General features: G+C 45.0%; 1 protein-coding gene across 4 annotated transcripts in view; it reads left to right on the forward strand.

Annotated features, from left to right (window-relative positions):
* Positions 1-24,901, forward strand: part of PRKCE (protein kinase C epsilon) — a 542,457-nt gene that overhangs the window by 347,570 nt on the left and 169,986 nt on the right. For all 4 annotated transcript variants that reach the window (XM_024998410.2, XM_005212581.5, XM_024998411.2 and 1 more), the window contains 5 exons: positions 714-799; positions 3,883-4,012; positions 17,765-17,907; positions 21,501-21,597; positions 24,232-24,431. In XM_024998410.2, coding sequence (XP_024854178.1) covers positions 714-799; positions 3,883-4,012; positions 17,765-17,907; positions 21,501-21,597; positions 24,232-24,431 — 656 coding nt within the window. The remainder of the gene's footprint in view (positions 1-713; positions 800-3,882; positions 4,013-17,764; positions 17,908-21,500; positions 21,598-24,231; positions 24,432-24,901) is intronic.

The following is a 24,901-nucleotide window of genomic DNA, read 5'->3' on the forward strand; positions in this document are numbered from 1 at the left end:
AACTGGGAGACCAGCCACTAGTTGACTTGAGCCTCACCCCTGGGGGACTGGGGTAGCTTCTGTGGGACGTGGCTGTGTCCTGGAGGTAATGTGTGAACAAAGAGTTTACACATGTGACAGTTCTTAGATTCCTGGCATCACCTACTGTCCACACTGGCCCATGACACTACAGACAGAGTGTCAGCCATTTCTTGGGGAAGTATTACATACAATGAAAAATTTTAAATTTGGCACAAAAGGTATATCCAGATCAAGGAGCTAGAGAACTTCTAAGTCACAGAACACCCACTCACGTGCTGCTGGCCTCCCTACCTCCCCAGCCAGCCCTGGTGGGACCTTGAATGGAACACAGGGAGCAGCAGCACCCTGGGTTGACAGTGCTTCACAACTGGGCGATTGTTTCCTGATGCTGGCATAGAGAAGCAAGAAAATTGATCGGTACTCCCGGAACTAGAGAAAACTGCTGATGCCCTTTGGATATAAATGGTCCATTCTTCTCCAGAGCATTTAGGAAACCCTAATGGCTCTGATGGCAGAGTGCTTTGAAGTGATTGCATAAAGGGCTTCAGGTAGGGCATTACAATAAGACTCTGCATTGGAGACAGAAGGGGCAGGGCTCCCCTCGCTCCTCCACAGAGACCTCATTGAATCGCGGGATGGAACCTTTCTTCCCCTGCTTGTCGCTCAGCTCTCTCATGTTTTGCTGTTTGCAGTCTGCACTTGCGTGGTCCACAAGAGATGCCATGAGCTCATAATTACGAAGTGTGCTGGATTAAAGAAACAGGAAACTCCCGACGAGGTAAATATTTATAACATTGAAATTCTGGGCTTTCTTCCCTGCCATCCCCACCCTCCACTGCCTCCTCTGTGGTCCCCAAGAAAAACCTTATCTCTCTGAGGTCCTGTTGCTTTCTTCATTGTGTTGATCAAAAATGAAGGGAGTTGTCCACAGCCTTCCGGCATGAGGTACAATCTACAGAATGAGTGCAGCTCAAAGTCGGGCTTGTGGGTGTAGATATGATGCCAAGGGTTGTATGGTCCCCAAAAGAAAGCCCAGAGGAAAATTTGAGTTATTTTATGTCATTATCTCATCGAAGCAGTGAAAGGACTCACTGACATGTCAAGGGCTCCACACAGCTCATAAAGAGTGAGAGACAGCACACGCAAGCAGGAGCCTTATCTTTATGAGGTGATGGAGGAATGGAGTGGGATTAGCAAATCTAAGAAACACTTAAGAGGCTGGAAGAACCACAGTAATAACAATAGCTGACATTCATTGGGTACTTACTGTGCCCTGATTTAAGCACTTTATCATATATTATTTAAAGCCGTAACAACCTTAATGAGATCTATCTTCATTTTCCAACAAAGAGAATAGAAGCATAGAGAGGTCAAATTAACTTGCCTTAAGCCTCACATCCTAGTATGTGAAAATGCCAGCCAGTCTGTTCCAGAGTCTGAGTCCTTGACCACTGTACTGTGTTCTCCTCATCTTAGAAACTTGTGTCAAATTGACTGTTACAAAAGTTGTTAGGGGTAAAGAAGCAAGAATATTTGACTTGAAGCCAGGTTTCTCTTAACTGAGTAATTGAGAGAAGAGTGGATCCACTAACAGAGGTAAAAAAACCTCTTAGAGAAAATGACAGGTGTGAATGCGAGTAGAGGAGTTATCTGTGTTCACGATAGTTGATTTCAAAGACATACTTTTAATTATTGGTGAAATAAATAAATATCATATAATCATAGGCCATTAGGGCGAGAGAGACCCTGGACGGGATTATAATCAGTTAGGTTTATAATCAGGCTTCCAAAAGGAGGCCCTTCTATTTTTAAGAAGCAGGGTCTTCTACCTGCTTCTTAAAAACAATTCAACAAAGTGACACCTTGACACCCAAAGCATTTTCCATCTTTATGGAAAGCATTTCCATCTCCTTTTGATTTCACACCATCTCTGGAAAGCAGGAAGTCACGAGGCTTAGACTGAGTATCCCATGTCCCTGGAAAGCAGACAGCCCAAAGCACCAAAGTCGTTTACTGAGGTTCTACAGTCATGGTAGGAAATCGCAAGTCACTGTCCCCTGGCTCTCCTGACTCCTGTTGTAGGATCGTAACCATAAGTATGCTGTTACTCTCATTAGTTTCTTAAGTAAATGAAAGAAAAAGGTAACTTCCTTGCTGTGTGTCTGTCTGTCTTCTTAGGGACATTTTATTGAGCACTTCCTGTATGCCAGATGATTGCTCCATGACCCACAGAAACAAAGAGGAATACATGATTCCTGCTCTTAAGGAGCTCATAGGTGAAGTTGCTCAGTCGTGTCCGACTCTTTGCGACCCCACAGACTGTAGCCTACCAGGCTCTTCCATCCGTGGGATTTTCCAGGCAAGAGTACTGGAGTGGGTTGCCATTTCCTTCTCCAGAGGACCTTCCCAACCCAGGGATTGAACCCAGGTCTCCCGCATTGTAGGCAGATGCTTTACCATCTGAGCCACCAGGGAAGTCTAAGGAGCTCATAAGTCTCAATAAGTTTTTAAAAGATGATCTCATAAGTTTTATCAATTGTGAACCTCTGCAGATGTTTAAACTTCTTTCACACCTCCTTGGAAGGAGACCCTATGACTTCATGCCATGCAGGCTAGAGTGTTGAGATTTGAAATGCACAGAACCCAGCTTAATCTGTGACCTAGTCTTTCTGATTGTATTTTCTGGCATATTGAGCACTGAAAAAGAAGTTACCAATGAGGCGTGTTCCCAAACTTGGTACATGTCCCAAGGGAGATTAATTGCCAGGGATTGATTGGGTTTCTTAGTGTAGTGGAATTGGTTGCCTGTCCTGCTGCTCCCTGAAGCCAGTCTCTTTTAATTATATTCCTGGCCCATTGGGGTGATGACTGTGCCCTCTGCTGGGCACAGCCCTCGGGGGACGAACCTTCAATTTCATTCTTTTGTGTAACCACCTGCAGTGTGAGGCATGTATACACTCATCATACATATACACCCCACACTCACATGGCTCTAAACACCAAGCATGTAATGCCCTCCCGTTAAAAGGGGGCTCTGCCAACGGGCTCCCTGGAACTTTTGGCCACAAGCACTTGGCTGATGGCCTCATCCTGTCTGTGTCTCTGTGCTCACACTTAGGACTCTAGCCGTTCCCCAACTAACCAAGAATGCTCTCTCTCTGTGTTATCTTCCTTCCTTCTCTTCCTCTTTGGCTTTTAATAGGAAGATTCTCTCTCTCCCTTTTCTCCCTCCCCGAGTCCTTGCTGTTGGTCTTCCTCACCCCTCTGATGCTGTATCTTCCTCTGAGTGCTGTGTGCGTCTGAACTGTACCTGTGCTGCCCTCCTGGATACTCGCAGGCTCTCTGACCCTGCAGCCCAGTCTTGTGTGTTTGTCATCATTCTCACTCACCATCGTCTGATACTTCAGAGTCCTTAGTGGCTGCAGCTGAGGGTCACACAGCTCTCCTGCCCCCACAGACCTCCTAGTCACCTGGGATGCTTCCCTACCTCTTACCTTGGTTGTCACCACATCCCTCTGGGGCCAGTCCTGGGAGACCACGACTCTCCTCTTAGTATCGACCCAGCATGTCTTCAGTACGTACAGTAATATGTTTCCTGCCTCTTCTGCCCCCAGGGTCTCATTGATCCCACAGTCCTGTCCCCTAATGACAACTCTTCAAGGCCAAAATGTGAGGTGCAGATTGAGTGCTATGTGCCATGGGATTTGGAGGTCTGGAGTCCCGGATGGGACTGGTAGGGGATCAGAGGCCACAGAGAAAGTGGGGTCAGGGCCCTGGGAGGAAGGCTGTCTTCACCATGTTCCCAGAGAGGCTTCAGAGCAAGGAGCTTGGCTTTGACCCTGTGATTTGCCGTCCCTGCAGGTGGGCTCCCAGCGGTTCAGTGTCAACATGCCTCACAAGTTCGGGATCCACAACTACAAGGTCCCCACCTTCTGCGACCACTGTGGCTCCTTGCTCTGGGGCCTCTTGCGGCAGGGTCTGCAGTGCAAAGGTAAGGCGCTGGGTCCTGCTCCCCCACTCCCCTTGCACCTGAGCCCCTCTGTCCCTCCACTTAAAGAATCTTTCTTCTTGGAGCCTCGAGAGTGCTTTCCAGGGCTGACCAAAGGCCTGGGCCCAAGCCCTTGCTAAGCTGTTGTTAGTTACTCTGAGCATTTGCCAGACAGTCTCTGTGCAGAGGCCTTCCAGCGGACTCCATAGAGGGAATCAGAAGAGAGAAAGTGTGACTCCACCTTTTAAGATAGTGAACAAGCTGGGACCACAAGATGAGTCTGAAAAAGTCCAGGAAAAAATTAAGGAAAAGATACACTGGAGTAGAAGGGAAGAAAAGTTTTTGGAGTTAGACTGTGAAATAAGTCACAGACATTTTTTCTGTCACCATCCGTGGTTCATAGTTTACTTTCAGAAAAACGCCTTCTAAAATGCTGTCACGTGAGACAGATTGCTCCTTCACAGACCTGTGATGGATGTTATATTATCCCTCTGGCCCCCATGAGGAAATAGGCTCAGAGACTAATTTAACCTCTTCATGTAGCTCGTGAGCAGAGGTAGGGTTTGAACCTTGACCTCTGGGTCTGAGTTTCCTCCTTTATTTCCTGCTGTTCTGCCTTTGAATTGACTTCTGCTCAAATGTGTGTACTAAGGGACACAGGTAATACCACATAATATGGGGAGGTGAGTTCACACTCTGGGGTCCAGTGTCACAAGCTAGTCTAACTTGCTCACAGAGTTGGACAACCATGAACTATTGGCTAGGAATACCTCACAGACACTATTTAAAAACAAGTTTTTATTATTTTATTAAATATTAAAATTTTATTAAGTAAATTTAAGCTTAAAAATGAAAAGGTATTAAACTATGAAATTAGTTTGTTATAAAAACAGTATTTTATTATTACTGAATGCATCATTAATAAATTCCCATTGTGGAAAAATTAGAGAAAGAGCTAAAGTATAAGAAGGAAACTGAAGCTGTGAACCGATTGGTCACTGAAAGGATCCCAGTGAGAGATTGGAAATAAGGTATTGGTTGTAGTGGGAACAGAGAAGGAAAATAACCTAGGAGGTGTTGATGAGTGATTTATTGTCTGTAGGGATCAGATCCAGCTGGGAGGATGGTGACACCACTTGCTGAGACAGGGAACCCATGAGGGAGGGCAGGGCTGGAGGCAGAGATGGTGGAGTTGAGCTGGGGACGTGTTAACTTTGAGACGCCAGTGGAAAGTACATGAAGCTGTCTGACTGTTGGAAATTCTCAGTGACACTCGGGAAAGACGTCTAGATGGAGCATTTAGATTTGGATTTGTCAATGTTTGAGTAGTAGTTAGCCTATAAAGTAGATATCACCCCCAGGATAAGTACCTTGAGTGAAGAAAGAAGAAGACACCTTGGGAGTCTGGGGATGAGGTAGGGTATCAGCATCCTAGGATGCGTGTGCAGAGGAACTGCACGCTCTGAGGGAAGGGCCTCGTAGATAGGAGGGAAAGCAGCACGGAGTGGAATCATAGAAGCCGAAAGAACTGAGAGTACTTTTTAAAAAATTTAAAAAGGGAGTGATGGATAGTGCCAAATGCTTCCAAAAAGTTATTTAAAGTAAAAAGTACAACATGGGAAAATAGAACTACCATATGATCCAGCAACTCCACTTCTGGCTATTTTCCTGAAGAAATAGAAACACTAATTTGAAAAGATACACATACCCACTGTGTTCACTGCAACATTATTTACAATAGCCAAGATATGGAAGCAACCTAAGTATCCATCAACAGATGGATGGGTAAAGAAGAGGTGTTGTGTGCACACACACACTCACACATGCGTGTGTGCAGTGGAGTAGTACTCAGCCATAAAAATTAATTAAATCTTGACATTGGTGACAACATGAGTAGACCTAGAGGTATTATGCTTAGTTAAATAAGTCAGACAGGGAAAGACAAATCGTGCATAGAATCTTCTTGTTGTTGCTATTGTTGTTCAGTTGCTAAGTTGTGTCCCACTCTTTGTGACCCCGTGGACTGCTGCACACCAGGTTTCCCTGTCCTTAACTATCTCCCTGAGCTTGCTCAAATTTATGTCCATTGAGTCAGTGATGCTATCTAACCATCTCATCCTCTGCTGTCCTCTTCTCCTTTTGGCTTCAATCTTTTCCAGCATCAAGGTCTTTTCCAGGGAGTCGGCTCTTCACATCGGGTGGCCAAAGTATTGGAGCTTCAGCTTCAGCATCAGTCCTTCCAATGAATATTCAGGGTTGATTTCTTTAGGATTGACTGGTTAGATCTCCTTGCAGTCCAAGGGACTTTCAAGAGTCTTCTCCAGCACCACAATACATAAAACAGAAACAGACTCATAGATATAGAGAACAAACAGGTGGTTGCTGGAGGGTAGGTGAATGGGGGATGAGGGAGATTAAGAGGTACACACTTCCAGTTACAAAATAAAAGTTACAGAGATGAAATGTACAACATGGGGCATAGACTGAATAATACTGTAGTATCTTTGTATGGTGACAGATGGTAACTAGACTTATTGTGGTGCTCATTTTGTAATGTATAGAAATATTGAATCGTTATGTTTGTGCACCTGGAACCAGCATGGCATTGTAGGTCAGTTATGCTTCAATAAAACTGAAAAAAAAAAGGTGGAACATGGAGTTGGATTTAACAATGAGGAGATCACTAGTGCACTCAGCAGGAGCTGTCTTGGTAGGGATGCTCACCCAAGTGCAGAGGCTGGAGTGAAAACAGAAGGTGAAGTATTTTCAGGATATTTTATATAATCACAAAAAAGACAGTGGAAAAAGAGACCATTAGTGAGCCAGGAGAGATAGGGAATTGTTGATAGAACAGGGATGGAGAGATGGATACCCCTCCTCCTGGTGAAGGGAAAGACTCAAAGCCAGGCCTGGGTATGGATACATGTCCTGTGTCAGGGAAGGGAGTCTAGGAGGAGATGACTGGCAGAATGGTCATTTAAGTTCTGAATCTTTTGAGGGCACTGCAGTTAAAAATAAGTTCCTTTTTTAATTAAGTTTTTAAAGGAAACTCCTTACTGTTCTCCATAGTGGCTGTATTAATTTACATTCCTACCTACAGTGTAAGAGGATTCCCTGGTCTCCCACCCTCTCCAGCATTTATGTATAAAATAGATCACTAAGGAGAACTACTTTATAGCACAGGGAACACTGCTTGAAACTCTGTGGTGACCTAAATGGGAAGGAAATCCAAAAAAGAGGGGATATATGTATACGGCTTCCGGTAGCTCAGACTGTAAAGAGTCTGCCTGCAATGCAGGAGACTCAGGTTCGATCCCTGGGTTGGGAAGATCCCCTGGAGAAGGGAATGGCCACCCACTCCAGTATTCTTGCCTGGGAAATCCCATGGACAGAGGAGCCTGGCGGGCTACAGTCCATGGGTTTGCAAAGAGTTGGACACAACTGAGTGACTAACACACACGCTTATGTATGGCTAATTCACTTTGCTGCACAACGTTGCAAGCAGGGCATTGTAAAGCAACTATGCTCCAACAATAATTAAAAAAAAAAAAAGGTCAGCAGATAAAAGACAACCCCAGACTGTAGCACTTCTAACATGAGAGCAGAAAAGTCTTTTTAATTACTCTGTTTCTGATGTTGATAATAAAGATTAGGTAGTGATGACATTAATTAGAGTGTTACCAGTGATGAAAGACAATAAATAGCACGCCATTTCATTTTATTAGCTAACCCTTGTTAATATCCCCAACTTTGATCAATACAGACATTGGCCAGGCTTCTGAGTTATGGGGTGGGGCAGCAGTGGGGAGTGAGTTCCCTTACTTCTGAAATAGGAGATCCTTTTCAGAGTTGAGGTGAGAAGTAAGGGGGGTGTGGAAGGCGCAAGGAGGGTTGGAAATAGCTGTCGTAAGAAGTGAGGACGAACAGGACGGGAGGAAGCGCTGGTCGCTGACACATCTTAGGTTCTGTGTGAGCTTCCCAGATGTCGTTTCCCTTTCTAGAATTCCAGCACATGACCTGAAAGAAACAGGGCCTGTCCAAAATCCTTTTTGCCATTAAGTGACATGGAAACAAAAAGAAGAGAAAGAAAGCAGTGCAGCAGGAGTCTCGAATGCTTTCAGCAGAGGAGTGATGCGCTCTTGGAGAGTGGTGTAGTGCTTGCCAGGAAGCAGCGCGCCTGCTTTGGATGGGACTCCGATGAGACCATGTCTGGTTTTAAGTAACTCTATTAATTATTGATCTATCTAGGGAATCTAAATGAAGACACCATCATCTCATAAATATTGATAACTTAAAGAGGCAGCCCAGACACCCAGATGTGGCTGCCAGAGCTGTGGGTCCCTGGATGACCCCGGGAGAAGGCAGGGCCAGGGAACCGTGTGTTCAGCTCTGTTTTGGCAGGAAGCACCCTAAGCCTGCTCAAGTAAAGGATGGGGAGAATGAAGCTGCCTCAAGTGAGGATTCCTGGTCATTGGAGCCAGCGGGACATGAGAGGAACAGGCTACACAGAGATGAGAAGGTAGAGGCCATTCAGAACTTAGGGCCCCAACAGAGGCTTACAGATACTCCTGTCCTGTCCTCTGTTACCATGGCTTGGCCTTTTCCCTCTTGCTTCTTTTCTCCTTCTGCTGTGCTTTTCTCTCTCATTTTTTAGATTCACAGTAAAACTGAGCAGAAGATACAGAGATTTCCTGTATATAGCCTGCCCCCACATATACCCAGCCTCTCCCAGCATCAACATCTCCCCCACCAGAGAGATGCATTTGTTAAACAGTTGCTGAGCTTACACTGACATATCACAATCGCCCAATGTCCATAATTTACATTAATTTCACTCTTGGTGTTGGGCACTCTGCGGGTTTTGACATGTATAATGACATGCATCTACCCTTACAGTATCCTACAGAGTGGTTTCACTGCCCCCCAACCCCCTGTGTTTTCTTCTCGCTTTTTATCCTTTTTCAACCTCAAGTCTTTTTGTCCCTGCAGGCCCCTTATCCTGTGGAGAGGGTGATGGCCAGAAGAGGCTGGGAGGGTCCTAGGCAGGGGCCCCTCTTATCTGGGTCTAAGTCTGGTTCCACTCCTTTGATTGCTAAGAAAAAGAAATCAAAAATTACTGACCTGCCTGGGGTCTCAGAGCAAGTCCCCAGGAAGCTGGAGTTAAACCCAGGCAGCTGGCTCCTGCACTGCCTCTGGTCTGTGATCCACACCCTCTCCTGTCTATGGAGACTCCATCAGGTCTTCACCTTTGTTGAATCAGGCTGGCTTGGCCTCCTGGGCTGGAGCCCCCATCCCCTGGTCATGGTGGGATACAAGCCAGTTGACCTGCTGGTCTATAGCTTCAGCTTTGTTGCCCATCCCACTCCTGGGGATAAAACGTTTAGGTATTTTCAATGAAATGGGGTTTTCTCAAGCTTGCATCTATAGAGGAGGATCCATGAGATGGTCCTGGTCACTCTCCCTTCAGCCTGAAGTTGCCTGAGCCACACGGGTTCAAGGGTGGTGGATATACTCTTCCAGAGACTGTCCCTCTGTCAGCCAGGGAGAGAGAGCATTATTACCCCCTTTTACTGGCGGGGATGGAGACCAGTGCACACAGAGGGGTACGACCAGGGACCCGTGGGAACCCACCACCGCCCTCAAGGCTGCCTCCTCCCTCCCGCAGCCCAGAGGGGCCAGACGCCTGGAGAGTGCTCAGAGGCTGTGTTTGAGGAACTGAGCTCCTTTATCAGGGTAGAAAGACACCAGCACTAAGGCAGGATGTTTCATTGCTGTCTTTTTTCTTTTGGTCACCTAGCAGGGTCCTAGCTTCTCAACCAGGGATTGAACCTGTGCCTTTGGCAGTGAAAGTGCAGAGTCCTAACCGCTGGACCACCGGGGGACTTCCTCCTGTCCTTTATCTTACGACTTAAGTGCTGGCACAGGTGCGCTGTACCTCTCTATAGACTCATTGAGGGTCTGTCTGAGCACCTCAGCCACTAGTAGCCTGTGCAAAAATTAGCTTCAGATGTTCAAATACTAGCATCACTGAGGCATTTGCTCTTTTTGTTCTTCATTTTAAGTCTACTGCTTCCTTAACCTGACCTTCATCTGCACAGTGAATGCCTCCAGAGTCCTCTCACATGTGCTTTATTTCTCCATTGACTTATGGAGTCAGTTTCCCCAGAGGTAAAGACTCCCAATACCTTATGATTTTTGTTTCCTTCTCTAAAGAAGATGTGGGGTTCTCACCTGCCCTGGCCACCCGCCCCGCTCCCCACTTCTCTTCTGCCTGTGAGCTTACATGTCTCCAGCACAGCTGCCTTGACATCACCCAGCATCTGGGTCAGTTTAACAGAAAGCCAGACCTCTTTACACAATTCAGTCTGCCCTGCAGCACCTGCAGCAGCCCTGGCTTCCCTGTCCTCCTCTGGGGTGAGCCCCCTGCTCCTGCCTGTCCACCCTGACTGCAGCTCTGTGCCAAGGTAGGGAATGACGTACAGTTGGAAAAGGCCTGGCCTGGAAAGTCCTGAAGAGTCTCCTTCCTGGCTTCTTGACTCTCTCTGAGATCCTATCCTAATAGCAGCTGTGAGCCGAGGCTGCTTTTGTGGACTAAGGGGGAGAGAGTCACTCCCGTTCCTGCAGGTAATACAGATCAGGCCATCTATTTGGGGCAAACCCCCTAGGCAGAGAGCTGGAAGCAGTGAAGATCCCAGATTAGGAGTCTGGGAAACTGATCTGTGCTGGTTCTGCCACTGCTTGGGCTGGGTAGTTGCAGGGAGGCCCCCTGGCTAGGCGACCCTGGGCTTCCTTTTAACTCCAACTGCGTGCCCACCTTCTGAGAATCATAATGAAAGTGATGAAAAGTGGCATAGGAGCTACAAAGATAGGAAGCAGGGAAGGTTTTCTCTCTCCCTTCCCTTCCTTTCTTCCTTCCTTCCATTAAAAAAAAAAACAAAAACAGTAAAGTTATGAAAAAGGATTTATATTCTCATCAGTTTTGAAAATATCAGCCCTTTACTATTATTTTTTAACAAACAGTTTCCTTGTCATCTCCAGATTTGCTGGAGAAGGAATGGGTTACCCACTCCAGTATTCTTGAGCTTCCCTTATGGCTCAGCTGGTAAAGAATCCGTCTGCAGTGCAGGAGACCTGGGTTCGATCCCTGGGTTGGGAAGATCCCCTGGAGAGGGGAAAGGCTACCCACTCCAGTATTCTGGCCTGGAGAATTCCATGGACTGTATAGCCCATGGGGTCACAAAGAGCTGGACACAACTGAGTGACTTTCACTTTTCCTTGTCATATCTTCAACTTTTATTTGTATTTTTAGAGTTAAAAAAACACAAATAATACACAAATAATTCTATGAAAGATTCTAGCAAGACTTAAGTATATGTATAAAAATATGAAAGTCCGTTATATTCTCTTACCATGTCTGTTTCCAGCCCTAACCTCTGCTAACAATTTGCTGGGATCCTTTTAAGCCTTTTTGTGTACATCTGCTACTCCCATTCTTGTCTCCTGCCCAGGACTCTGTATGCATCAAGCACTCTCCCATCCCTGCCAACCTCCATGACACAAACACACAACTTCCTGCTCACAGTTGTGTGTGTTTTGCCCCTGAGCATGATGTGGCTGGCTGTAACCTGTTATGCTATCAAACCACTGCTCTGGCTCACCCACAAGGGCCATATGACTCTCATGTAGAGATTTCTGGAGGACACTTAGGCCTGCCCATTTGCCTTTGTCACTGTTCTCTCTCAAGGTCTTCTGCCTGCTTTGGGAGGATTCCAAACAGCCTAACCCACCCCACTGCAACACCAGCTTTAATCTCAGCTATGGAAAGGGTGGAAACATGGGAGCCAGAATGCAGGTCAGCATGCCCCAGCCCCTGTCTGTCCTGAGGGCAGCACCACCTATAGCGCAGAGTAGGAGCTCAGCGAATGTGTGATGAGACACTGGGCAGAAGCAGAATCATAATCTTCCTTTTTGAAGAGCCCCAGGAGTGCAGCTCGGAGTAGGCAATGGCACCCCACTCCAGTACTCTTGCCTGCAAAATCCCATGGACGGAGGAGCCTGGTAGGCTGCAGTCCATGGGGTCGCTAAGAGTCGGACACAACTGAGCGACTTCACTTCACTTTTCACTTTCATACATTGGAGAAGAAAATAGCAACCCACTCCAGTGTTCTTGCCTGGAGAATCCCAGGGATGGGGGAGCCTGGTGGGCTGCCATCTATGGGGTCGCACAGAGTCGGACACAACTGAAGTGACTTAGCAGCAGCAGCAGCAGTGCAGCTCATCCCGGTGAAGCGGTTGAAAAATGAACAATATGAAGCAGCCTAGATTGGGAATCCTCAGGGAACTGGCGCTGGGTGCTCACCAGTCCAGATGAGGGAGAGAAGGGGGTGATTCAACTGGTTTGTCTGCCTTGCATTACCATAAATGAGCTTCACGTTTCTTTGGTTCTAACATTTACTTTCTCTTCCTGACCTGCGGCCTCCAGATGTTACTTCCAGCTTCCAGGAACCCGACTGTGGCTGCTTAAATTATGTCAAGTTCTCTTCTCTCAGCCAGCTTTGCCCTCGTGTTTCCAGACTTTTCAAAGCTCTTTCGAAGTCGCTTTTTCATGTGGTTCATGTTAACTGACATGTCACTGGGTTTGTTTTTTTTTTAACCTTACATATTAAGACAACTACAAAATTCTCCCAAAGAAATAACAGAATTTTTTTAAATGAAAAATGAAGTCCCCAAAGATCTTTCTTGTTTTGCTGACCAGTCAACCTGAGCAAATTTGTTTCATTAGGATGGACAGGTCTGGTGTTACAACACCAGAGGGCGCCAGCGGCTAAATCACATAGATAAACGACCCATGCTACGAAATCGTCTCTCTTCATGCGGTTGCTTCATTCTTGTCTATTCTGTCACCTCAAGAAGAGACAGAAGAGAACTTGTATGAGATGGGATGGGTGGACATGTGCAGATGAGCTGAGCTGAGTGTCAGAGGGTAGTTTTGCTAAGGGCAGTGGGACAGAGAATTCAGAGTGCTGTTGCCTGGAGTCTGGCATGGGTCTGAGGATTTTTGAGCATTTTTAGTAATAAATCAATGCATGCGGCACCATGGCCAGGCTGTGGTGGAGCTTTCTTTTTGTTTATATTGCATGAGAAAGCTCCCCTCCCATCAGCACACATGCTTCCCCACCCCCATATTCCTGCCTTTGGCTCTGAGGGCATCTTCAGCCACGTAATTCATGTGAGCTCTTCAAGCCTGGGTTGGAGATGAAAGAGAGTAGGGTCAGTGCTATCCCTCCTCCAGGTCAGTGGTCAGGTAGTCTAGAACCCTTAGGTGTGGTCATCCTGCCTGGTTTTATTTCAGAAAGTCTGTGTGTGTGTATGTGTGTTAATAGACTTTAGCTTTTGGAATAGTTTTAGGTTCAGAGCAAACTTGAAGAGCAAGTACAAAGATTTCTGGCATACCCTCCTACCCCCTCCCACAGACAGCCTTCCTCACTATCAGTATCCACACCAGAGTGATACATTTGTTAAATCAATGGACTTGCATTGACGCATCATTATCCCTCAGTTTACATTAGGGATCACTCTTCGTACTGGACATCCTGTGGGTTTGGACAAATGTACAACATGCTGTATCCATCCTTATAGTATTTATACACAGTAGTTTCACTGTCCTGAAAATCCTCTGTGCTTTGGCTACTTATTCTTCCCTGCCTCCCCTGCAGCCACTGACAACCCCTGATCCTTTTACAGCTCCACAGTTTTGCTTTTCTGTCGTGGAGGAGCATGTCATGTAGTAAGAGCTACATACAATGTATAGGTTTTTTTTCAGGTTGGCTTCTTTCACTTAGTAATATGCAATTAAAGTTCTTTCATATCTTTTCATGGTTTAATAGCTAATGTACTTTTAGTACTGGCAAATATTCAGTTATATGCATGTACCACAATTTAGCTGTTCAGCTACTGAAGGACATCTTAGTTGCTCTGAAGTTTTCATAATTATGAATAAAGTTGTTGTACACATCCATGTGCTGGTTTTTGTGTAGACCTACATTTTAAACTCATTTGAGTAAATACCAGGAGTGTGATTTTAATGTCTTCTTGGAGAATTGTTCCCTTATTGTGCCCTTTGATATCTCTGATAAGTTTCCTTGCTCTGAAGTCTACTCTATCAGAAATTAATGTAGCTATTCCTGCTTTCTTTTAGTTAGCATTAGCATGGTGTATCTTTCTCCATACATTAATTTTAGTCTATATGTATCTTACATATTTAAAGTGTGTTTATTCTAGATAATATGTACTGGGTTTCTTTTTTGATCCACCCTGACAATCTCTGTCTTCTACTTAATGTATTTAGACCACTGACATTTAAAGTGGTTTTCAATATATTTGGATTAATAATCATCTTTTTTTGTTATTGTTTTCCATTTGATGCCCTCGCTCTTTGTTTCTATTTTTGTCTTTCACATTTTCCCACCTTTTGTGGTTTTAACTGAACAATTTATAAGATTCCATTTTTTCTCTTAGCATATCCATTCTTCTGTTGTTTTTTAAAACTTATTTTCATGGTTGCCCTAGAGTTTGCAATATACATTTACAACTAATCCAAGTCCACTTTCAAATAACGCTCTAATACTTCACAGATAGTGCAAGTATCGCATGTGGGCTAAGTTGCTTTAGTCATGTCCGACTCTCTGCAACCCCATGGACTGTAGCCCGCCAGGTTCCTCTGTCCATGGGATTCTCCAGGTAAGAGTAGTGGAGTGGGTTGCCATTTCCTCCTTCAGGGGATCTGCCTGACCCAGGGATCGAAACAGCATCTCTTATGCCTCCTGCATTGGCAGGCGGGTTCTTTACTACTAGTGCCACCTGGGCAGCCCCAGGTGCAAGTATTAATACCTTATAATAACAAAGAAATTCTTATTCTTCTGTCCTACTCCTCATATCATTGCTGTCATTCATTTCACTTATACGTAAGCATGTATTTTCTATACATATGATGCATATAAGCATAATAATCGAAAACATTGTTGCTGTTGTTATCTTGAAAAATTATCTGTGAGATCAAGTAAGAACTTAAAAAATAAAAGTTTGTATTTTACCATCCCTTATTCTTTCTCTGATGCTCTTCCTTTCTTTGTGTAGATCTGAGTTTCTGACGACTGAAGGATGCTATCAGCCATTTTCCTTCTTCCTGAAGAGCTTCTTTTAACACTTCTTGCAAGGCAGGTCTATTGGCTATAAAGTTCCTCAGTTTTTATTTGTCTGAGGACGTCTTTATTTCTCCTTCACTTTTGAAGGATAATTTCACAGGGAACAGAATTCTGCATCTTTTCCCCCTCTCAATACAGTAAGTCCCCTACATATGAACCTTGAGGTCGCTAACTTTCAAAAATGTGAAGGAGTGTACCCGTGACCAGTCACGTAAGTTAGTCACATGCCTGGGTGCATTGCCACGTGTGTGCTTCCTCTGTAAGTGTTGTGCTTTGGTGTACTGTATAGAGTACAGCAGTGCAGTGACTGTATTTCAAGCCCAGGATGTCTAGGAGCAAGTGTGAAAGCAGTGTTAATGTGACTGTCACTGCTAAGAATCACCAGCTGTTGTACTTCACTACTATACTTTTCAAGGTTCTATAGCACTACAAGAGTACGAGGTACTGTGCTGTAAGAATAAAAATGTTTTATTTTTATATTTTTTATAAGCAAATATTATAAATCTATTACAGTACAGTGTTACATAGCCAGTTGTGTTAGTTGAGTACCTAGGCTAACTTTTTGGACTTAATTGGATTTATGAACATGGTTTTGGAAGAGAGCTAGTTCATATGAAGGGGATTTATTATACTTTAAATATTTCACTCTACTGTCTTTTGCTTATGTGGTTTCTGAGAAGTCAGATGTAGTGCTTGTCTTTGCTTCCCTTTGGGTAAGGTGTTATTTCCTTCTGACTTCTTTCAAGACTATTTTTCTTTATCTTTGATTTTCTGCAGCTTGTATATGATATGCCTAGATGTCGCTTGATATTGGTTTTGTTCTTTTTCATTTATCCTGTTCTTTCCTGTCATTTGTTGGTGTTCTCTAAGCTTCCTGGGTCTGTAGTTTGGTATCTGAATTTACTTTGAGGGCATTCTCAGTCATTTTTACTTCAAATATTTTTTTTGTTCATTTTTCCCTTTTTTTTTTTCCTCCTGCTAGTATTCCCATACACGTTACACCTTTTGCAACTGTTCCGTATTTCTTAGATATTCTATATCTTTTTTTCCAGTATTTCTCCTTTTGTTTTTCTGTTTTAAAATTTTCTATTGACACATACCCTTAGCATATTAATCATAGTTGTTTTAAATTCTTGGCTTGGTTATTCCAGCAACCCTGCCATGTCTGAGTCTGGTTCTGCTTCTTGCCCTGTCTCTTCAAACTGGTTTTTTGCCTTTTAATATGCCTCATATGTGTGTGTGTGAGAGAAGGATAGTCAGACATGACATGTAAGTAACAGGAACAGCAGTAATAGGCCTTTAGTAACACGGTGCTAAGGTGTTGGGGGAGGGGAAGCATTCTGTAGTCCTGAGATGAGATCTCAGTCTTTCTGTGAACCTGTTTCTCTGAACTATGAACTGTATACATGTTTCTCAGGGTTTCCCCCACCTTATATAGGACAAGATAGCTAACACAGGTTGGAGTTGGGTATTTTCCTTCCCCTAGGTTGCTTAGTATCTGATAAAGCTACAGTAGTTTAATCTCTGATGAAATAGCTTCTTCTTAGAGCCAGCATTGTTAAGAACAGGGAGCTCTGCTGTATTTCAAAGTTCCTTCCCTCTCTCCATGTGATCAGCGTGTGGGATTTCTTTCTCCAATATTCCCTGTGAGAGCATGGTCAAACGACTAGAGGTAGAACTCACGAAAGTGGGGGACCCTATGACGGGGTCAGCCTAGAGTCTTTGACAGATCGTCCACTCTGGGACCCCAGCGGCTCACCATTTAGTGGTGCTTGTCCTCTGGGCTGCTGCTTGGGAGTTTCTGTTCCACTAAGTCATGATTCATATCTGTCTCTCCCACAGGGCAGCAGTTTGCCCTGTGATGTTCCTTCTCTGTTAAATCTCAAGAAGACTTGTTGATTTTCTAGTTTGTTCAGCTTTTTACTCATTAGGACAGAGCAACAAGGTCCAAGCTCCTCACATACTGGACTGGAGACCAAAACAGTTTATGTTTTCACCTTGGATGTCCTGCACCAAGGTCAGCTTAAGTGATGCAGATGAAACAAAAAACAAAATTCAAGCATGGCCTTTGTTCCTTTGAATCCAGATTTTGGATTTGAAAGGGACCTTGGAGGTCACCTTATTCAGGCTCCTCATTTTTAGAGGTGAGCTTCTTTAGAGGCTGTCTACTGTGAGTATTCCTCTCTCAGGAACATTCCCACATTACAGCAGAGAAATATAGTGGACTGTATTCAGGGGGCCCATTCGGGTTCAGCATCCAGATGAACTTTCTTCAGAGAAACCAATTAAATTCTACGGTCAGTGTTCTGCTCCCTGAAAGGAAATTTCAGTGTGATTTTTATTTATCCATAGCCTGATTATCTCCGTGAGGTGGTTGATTTTAGATCTGTGTGAGGGGACGCTGGGTGATTTTTTTATTTTTCTTTTTTTGTCTTCCTGTATTTTCCAAATTCTAACAAATGAACGTGTGTTCCTTTTACAATCAGAGCACAATAAGGTAACATTTTAGGCCATGACCCTTTGGAAGCCTCTCCTCCGTGTCTCCTTACAGTCTGCAAGATGAACGTTCACCGGCGCTGTGAGACCAACGTGGCTCCCAACTGTGGCGTGGATGCCAGGGGTATCGCTAAAGTATTGGCTGACCTGGGTGTTACTCCAGACAAGATCACCAATAGTGGCCAGAGGAGGAAAAAGGTAAGTGGTTCTTGGGTGATGTTTCTGAAGCTCCGTGTGAGCCAGCATCTCCGTGCTGATTTCCTGAGAGTCCCTTGGAATATAATTCTGAGACTGCTGGGTTGACACACTGGACTTGAAACAACATGTGCTTAAAAGAAAACAAAGAAGGAAAAGGCATGCAGGTAACACAGAAGTCTCCTTCAATTCCAGAGGTGAGGAAAAGCCAAGCAAGTCTCAAGTGTTGTGTTTCTTAGGGGTACATCACCTTCGAGGTGAGGATTCTGGAATTCCCTCCAGAAAATATTCAATTCTAGACAAGGAAGTAGCCTTATCTGCCTCCAAAACTGGCATGACAGCAATGTTCACATTTGAACTTTGCCTCTGGTATCACTATAATGAGGATAAATGGATGAAGAGCTGGAAATACATTCTTTTCTAGGGAGCAAGCCAAGAAGATTTGTGATAGTGCTGGCACTTGGCTGCCCGAGGAATATTGTTAATGTCCCACGACATGAAACATCTGGGCCTGTCTTTGGTGACCAAAGCCCTGTCTCTATCTGTGTGACATTCCGAATGTCAGTAGGAAAAGATCCGTTTGCTAAAATGTTATTTTGGTGAGTCAGGGCCCACAGATGTAAACAGAGCTAAAGATATCTCTAGCATTTTGTTTGAAGGCTTGTCCTAGCCTTGGCTCCTAGCCTAAAAAATGTAAGAGGGCTCTGAAAGAGTAAGTTAATGAAAAAATGGGAACCATGTTAACTGGGCAAGAAATCCTGGTAGGGTGGTATGGGCAAGTGGCTCTCATTGCCCAGTGCATACATACATACATACATACATACATACATATATATATATATATTTTTTTTTTTTTTTTTTTTTTTTACTAAAAAACAAGCCTGACAATGGGTGCCTCGACAGTATTAGCTCCTAAATGTTGTCCCTAAATTTTCCCTTGAAATACTTTCTGAAGGGCTTTGTGTTTCCCTTCTTGTTCTAGAAGCTGCCCATACCTTTTCCCTGCTGCCTCTCAGAGGAGGCTTTTCCCTTGAATGGGAAGGTCTGGGTTGTTTCCATCTTCTTAAGCATTTTCTTCCTTACTTTTTGAATAAACAAAGTTATTTTGTAAGGTTTAGAGGAAAAAACACCCTCTCCTCCTGACTAACGTGAGATTTTGTGCTTCTGGTGGCTCTTCTCAGCTCTTGACAGTCCCACTGGTGGAAGCAGGACCCAGGACATTGAAGCTACAAGCAGAATGTCAGCACCCTTAATGCTGAGGCCTTGCCCAGAAGGCAGGTTGGACAAACACCTGTGATGACAGTGCTGAACACACGTGTGTGTAGGATCTACAGAGAGTCCTGTTCAGCAGACACGACTGTGCCTTGCCTGAAGTAAACTGGTTTTAGCAAAGGCAGAGGAACCAGAGATCAAATTACCAACATCCACTGGATCATTGAAAAAGCAAGAGAGTTCCAGAAAAACATCTATTTCTGCTTGATTGACTATGCCAAAGCCTTTGACTGTGTGGATCGCAATAAACTGTGGAAAATTCTGAAAGAGAAGGGAATACCAGACCACCTGACCTGCCTCTTGAGAAACCTGTATGCAGGTCAGGAAGCAACAGTTAGAACTGGACATGGAACAACAGACTGGTTCCAAATAGGAAAAGGAGTGCATCAAGGCTGTATATTGTCACCCTGCTTATTTAACTTATATGCAGAGTATATCATGAGAAATGCTGGGCTGGAGGAAGCACAAGCTGGAATCAAGATTGCTGGGAGAAACATCAATAACCTCAGATATGCAGATGACACCACCCTTATGGCAGAAAGTGAAGAGGAACTAAAAAGCCTCTTGATGAAAGTGAAGAGGAGAGTGAAAAAGTTGGCTTAAAGCTCAACATTCAGCAAACTAAGATCATGGCATCCAGTCCCATCACTTTATGGCAAACAGATGGGGAAACAGTGGAAACAGTGTTAGACTTTATTTTGGGGGGCTCCAAAATCACTGCAGATGGTGATTGCAGCCATGAAATTAAAAGAAGCTTACTCCTTGGAAGGAAAGTTATGACCAACCTAGACAGCATATTAAAAAGCAGAGACATTACTTTGTCAACAAAGTTTCGTCTAGTCAAGGCTATGGTTTTTCCAGTAGTCATGTATGGATGTGAGAGTTGGACTATAAAGAAAGCTGAGTGCCGAAGAATTGATGCTTTTGAACTGTGGTGTTGGAGAAGACTCTTGAGAGTCTCCATCTGCAAGGAGATCCAACCAGTCCATCCTAAAGGAGAACACCTAAAGTCCTGGGTGTTCATTGGAAGGACTGATGTTGAAGCTGTAACTCCAATACTCTGGCCACCTGATGCAAAGAGCTGACTCATGTGAAAAGACCCTGCTGCTGGGAAAGATTGGGGGCAGGAGGAGAAAGGGACGACAGAGGATGAGATGGTTGGATGGCATCATTGACTCAATGGACATGGGTTTGGGTGGACTCCAGGAGTTGGTGATGGACAGGGAGGCCTGGCGTGCTGCAGTTCATGGGGTCGCAAAGAGTCGGACACGACCGAGCGACTGAACTGAGAAGTAAACTGAGTTGGAATCTTTTCTGTCATGGAACGTTTCAGAGAAAACTCAACACCTGCCCCCTCCCCTGTATTTATATGGCCTGTAATGAGAGTAACCAGGCATTGTCTATCTGTCTTGCATTTGGGAGATCCTGGTGCTAAGAAACCAACATGGAGAAAATAAGGAAGGAGCAGAGTCAGAGACTAAGAGACTTCAGTCCTGACAGTTTTATTGCTGTGTTGCTTCTCATGCAAAAGCTGGAAAAAGTCAAGCAAACCAAGTAGTACCTTTAGTTAGTACGAGAGGATGGGAGACAAGTGCCCTTGGCCAGAAGCTGAGGGAGCTTCTACGTGGGAGCATCAGGCTTTCTGGAGCCTGAGTTACCTTCATAGTGCCCCTTGCAAGCAGCCGATCATCCAGAAATGACGTGTGTGCACAGTGGGTAGATCAAGAGTAAAGGGGAACAGAGTGCTTGTGATCTCTTGAGTGCAAACTTCTGCCCTTAATGGGAACTTAGTATGAATATACCAGCATCTATGCCAAGAAATAGACTTCATGGAGGATGTCCTGCTAAAAATTTCCTGATTGCCGACAAATATCGATACATCTGAGAATGCTGGTTGAGCTTCTGTTGTGTGCATCACTCTGTGAGATCCCAGGGGCAATACAAATACCAGATAGGCTCTTAACCTTCAGAGAACCTACAGTCTACCTGAGCAGAGATCCCAAGTTAAATAAAGCTGAACACGGTAGGGAATAAATACCAAGCAGCTGTCAAGTTTGCTCTGGATGAGATAACTATCATTGCTTGGGTAGGCAAGAGAAGTTTCATGGAAGGGGTAAGGTTGAGCTGACGTCACTTGTTTGCTTTCCTTTCATTGACAAAGGAAACCTTGAGTCTCTTGCTTTCAGATGATCAATTCAGCAAGAGCTACTGTGCACCAGGGTCTGCTACCACCCCTGGCGTCGCATCCTGATGCCTTTGACTTTAGGGAAACTCCCCATCTCCTTTCTGACCCCTTTCTCCCCTCGTTCTCTCCCATTCTCTAGCTCATTGCTGGTGCTGAGTCCCCGCAGCCTGCTTCTGGAAGCTCACCGTCTGAGGAAGATCGATCCAAGTCGGCCCCCACCTCGCCCTGTGACCAGGGTGAGGCCCTCAGATTTGCTTCTTTACCTCTGAGCTGTGTCCTTGGAAGGGCCAAGGAGTCCAAGGCTTGAGAGTGTGGCACTGAATGGCTCCGCCACCCTGGCATCACTCCCAGGCAGGGTAGAAGTGAGAGAGATGGAGAGCTGCGGTTCTTTTTCTCTCGCCTATCTTCCAGCTTCCACGTGCAGGAGAGGCAGAGAGCGCAGCCCTTCTCTCACCACCCTGCCCAGCTCTGCTCCCAGCCCCCTCAGCACCGCTCAGTTGAGTTGAATCTGACTTCCTTCCTCCCTGAACTTCACCATCATACCCAAAAGTTGAAATCAGGGCAGGAGTCTGGAGATGGGTGGGTGGGGATAGGAAGGTGAAGCTGGCAGAGCCTGCGAGAAGCCAGCTCCACACCTGACTCCCCTCTAGAGCTCAGCTCAGGATGTCTCCTTCTCCATCAAAATATGCTGGAAGTTATCAAAGGTTTCTGAATTCTGCAAGTATCCAAGGATGCCAAGACTGAGGAGGGATGTATACACTTTAGACCTTCCCCTCTGGTAACCAGAACCAGATCTCACTGGGAAGGGATGTTTGTATCTGCAGAACAGGGATAATCATTAACAAGTGAGAACAATAGTGCCTTGATGTTCTATAGCCCCTTTTGTCTTCCTTATCCTCATTCTACACTCAAGCCAACTCTCTGTCTACGCTCCCTTACTGTCCCCAGGTTACAGGGTGAGAAGTGTAAGGCAGAGAGTTAAAAAGTTTTGTCCAAAGGTCAGAAACTAAGTCAGTGGTAAGGGTGAGATGTCACCCCTTATGGCCTAGGGACCCCATTCTCAGAAGCCTTGCCATAGAACCCTCTGTGGAGGTCATCACTGCAACCCAGCCCTTCTTCCCCAGAAGTAAATAAAACAACCGCAGGGGGTATGCCAGTCCTGAGGTCACAAAATTATTGATCTGAGTCCCTCTTCATGCTTCTCTGATTAACTTTCTGCACCTTTATACTCTGCTTCCTTTCAAAAGAGGTTTGAGCCCTTCGTAAATAATCCAGTGGTTCCCCGGGGCCTCCAAACAAGCAGTTGCTGTCCCTGTCCAATGTGGGCATTTTCAGGTTTTGCTTTTTTAAGGCTGAGAGCTCCTTTGAGAGCTTCAAGGGGACAGAGTCATATGATAAAAAAACCCCAGGCAAGCATGAGGCAACTGGATTTGTAGGCCTGGTTCCTGCCCAGCCTGCTGTCCCACCTCGGCAGGACACCATGCCCCTCAGGACCTCTCTGTCCCCCGTCCATGAAGGTACAGTATTTCCCAGCCGTATTGTGAGGACAAATAGATGTGAAAACCTTCTTAGCAAGACAGTGCATTATCACCAAACTGAAATAAGGCACAATTCCTCTTCTCTCTGTTGTAAGAACACATAGAAAGATATTTTCTTCAAGTTTTAATATCCCCAGCATCCAAGTTCTGTCTTCCAAAATTTGTTTAATAACTTGCTTGCAAGTTATGAGCAGAAGCTGTATGCTGAGAGCAAAAGTTATACTTAGTTAAGAGTAAGTGATAGAAAACCGCGGCGCTGGCACGGACATATCTGTAGACTTGGAAGCTGTCCTCACCTCTCCCTTGCACTCTGTCCCGGCACATCTCAGAGAAGTCACGCCTGCAGATCGTGGAGCCTTCACAGGTCTCAGTCCTTCTGTAAAGGAGCCAAAATTGTCTTTATGTCAAGCAGCAGCGGATCAATCCTGCTTGATTCTGATTCCCAAAGGTTAATAGTTCGTGTTTCCCTCCTGTGATCCCAGTTATTCACAAGCATCTTTTAAAATTGGATTACCCTCGAGATGTCCACTTCTCCACAAAGGAGCGTATGTCTTGGTGAATGTATAGCTGACAACAAAGTTTTCTCAAATAGAAAAGGTCAAAGGGTCACCCAGCATTATCATCCCCAGGTTAATTCAGGTCACATACTCTGCAGCAGCACAAGGCTGTGTCATAGTTATGAAACTGCTGAGGAATTCCTGCCCCATCTGAGATAAATTTGCAACATGTCACCCTTGGGACATAATTCTTTTGTTAATGATAAGCCCACTGCTCATTCAGTTAAATAACTTTATGGAAGATGGGTATTTAGAATAAACCCAGCAATAAAGCCAAGTAAAGTCCCTTAGAAGGTAAAGGCTTCTTAGTCCCGGTTATTGAAATAATTACCTCACTAGTAATTACTGTGACAGCGGTTTTCCATTAGCCATTGTTTTAATTTTCAAAGGAAACTTGAAGGATCCCTATTGCCTTTGGGAGGCCAGAATTCTTGCACTACACCTAGAACAATGCAACAGGCTACCAGCTGAAGGGGGCTTACAGAGAGGTGGCCCCGTCCCAGAATAAAAGGCAGATCTGAAGGAGAGGATTGGCGGGGACCATGTTGTTCTCGTTGTGTTCCTAGGCTTTGCTGTACATTAATTAGGTGCCAGTGAAAGTGTGCAGAGCAAATGAAGGAACTTACAGGAATGCGTCGCTGCATCTGTTGCTGTGAAAAACCAGAGGGAGGGTTGAGAGTCATGGTGCAGGGGGGAACATTCTGAATATCAGATCCTAACAGGAAGGGCTTGTGAGGTGCGCACTAATGCAATATCTTGTCACTCTTGGTCCTAGAAATAAAAGAACTTGAAAACAACATCCGGAAGGCCTTGTCATTTGACAATCGAGGGGAGGAGCACAGGGCGGCATCATCCACCGATGGTCAGCTGGCAAGCCTGGGTGAAAATGGTGAAGTCCGGCAAGGCCAGGCCAAGCGCTTGGGCCTGGATGAGTTCAACTTCATCAAGGTGTTGGGCAAAGGCAGCTTCGGCAAGGTCTGTGGCACGCAGGGGCAGAACTGCTGGTCTGATCCAAAATTAAGTGATGAACATTTCAGCTGGTCTGGTTATGTTTTCCTTCCTGGTTGAGTGACAATGGCCTGAGGCCAAGCAGACAGGAGCCAGGGTTCTGCTGCTCACGGGCTGCAGGACTACAGGATAGTCATTCCACCTCTCTGGGATTCAGTTTTTCTCATTTGTCCAATAGGAACAGGAACCAAGGGAGAGAGCAAGTGAGAAAGCACTCTGAGCAGTTTAAATTGCTTTATGTGTGCTTGGCCTCCCATTATCAGTAATAGTCATGAGAGCTTTCTTCCTTTCAGAGATCCATCTGAAATTCTGTTTTTTTAATTCATTACAAAAATTTTGGAAATTAATTCTAGCATCTCTGCCCTGAGTGAACTTGAGGCCCAAAGGAAATCTTAGAGTGTATTACTTTATAAATTAAATGTTATTTTAAGTGACTT

This window comes from Bos taurus, chromosome 11, assembly GCF_002263795.3.
Source record: "Bos taurus isolate L1 Dominette 01449 registration number 42190680 breed Hereford chromosome 11, ARS-UCD2.0, whole genome shotgun sequence".
Classification (NCBI taxonomy): Eukaryota; Metazoa; Chordata; class Mammalia; order Artiodactyla; family Bovidae; genus Bos; species Bos taurus.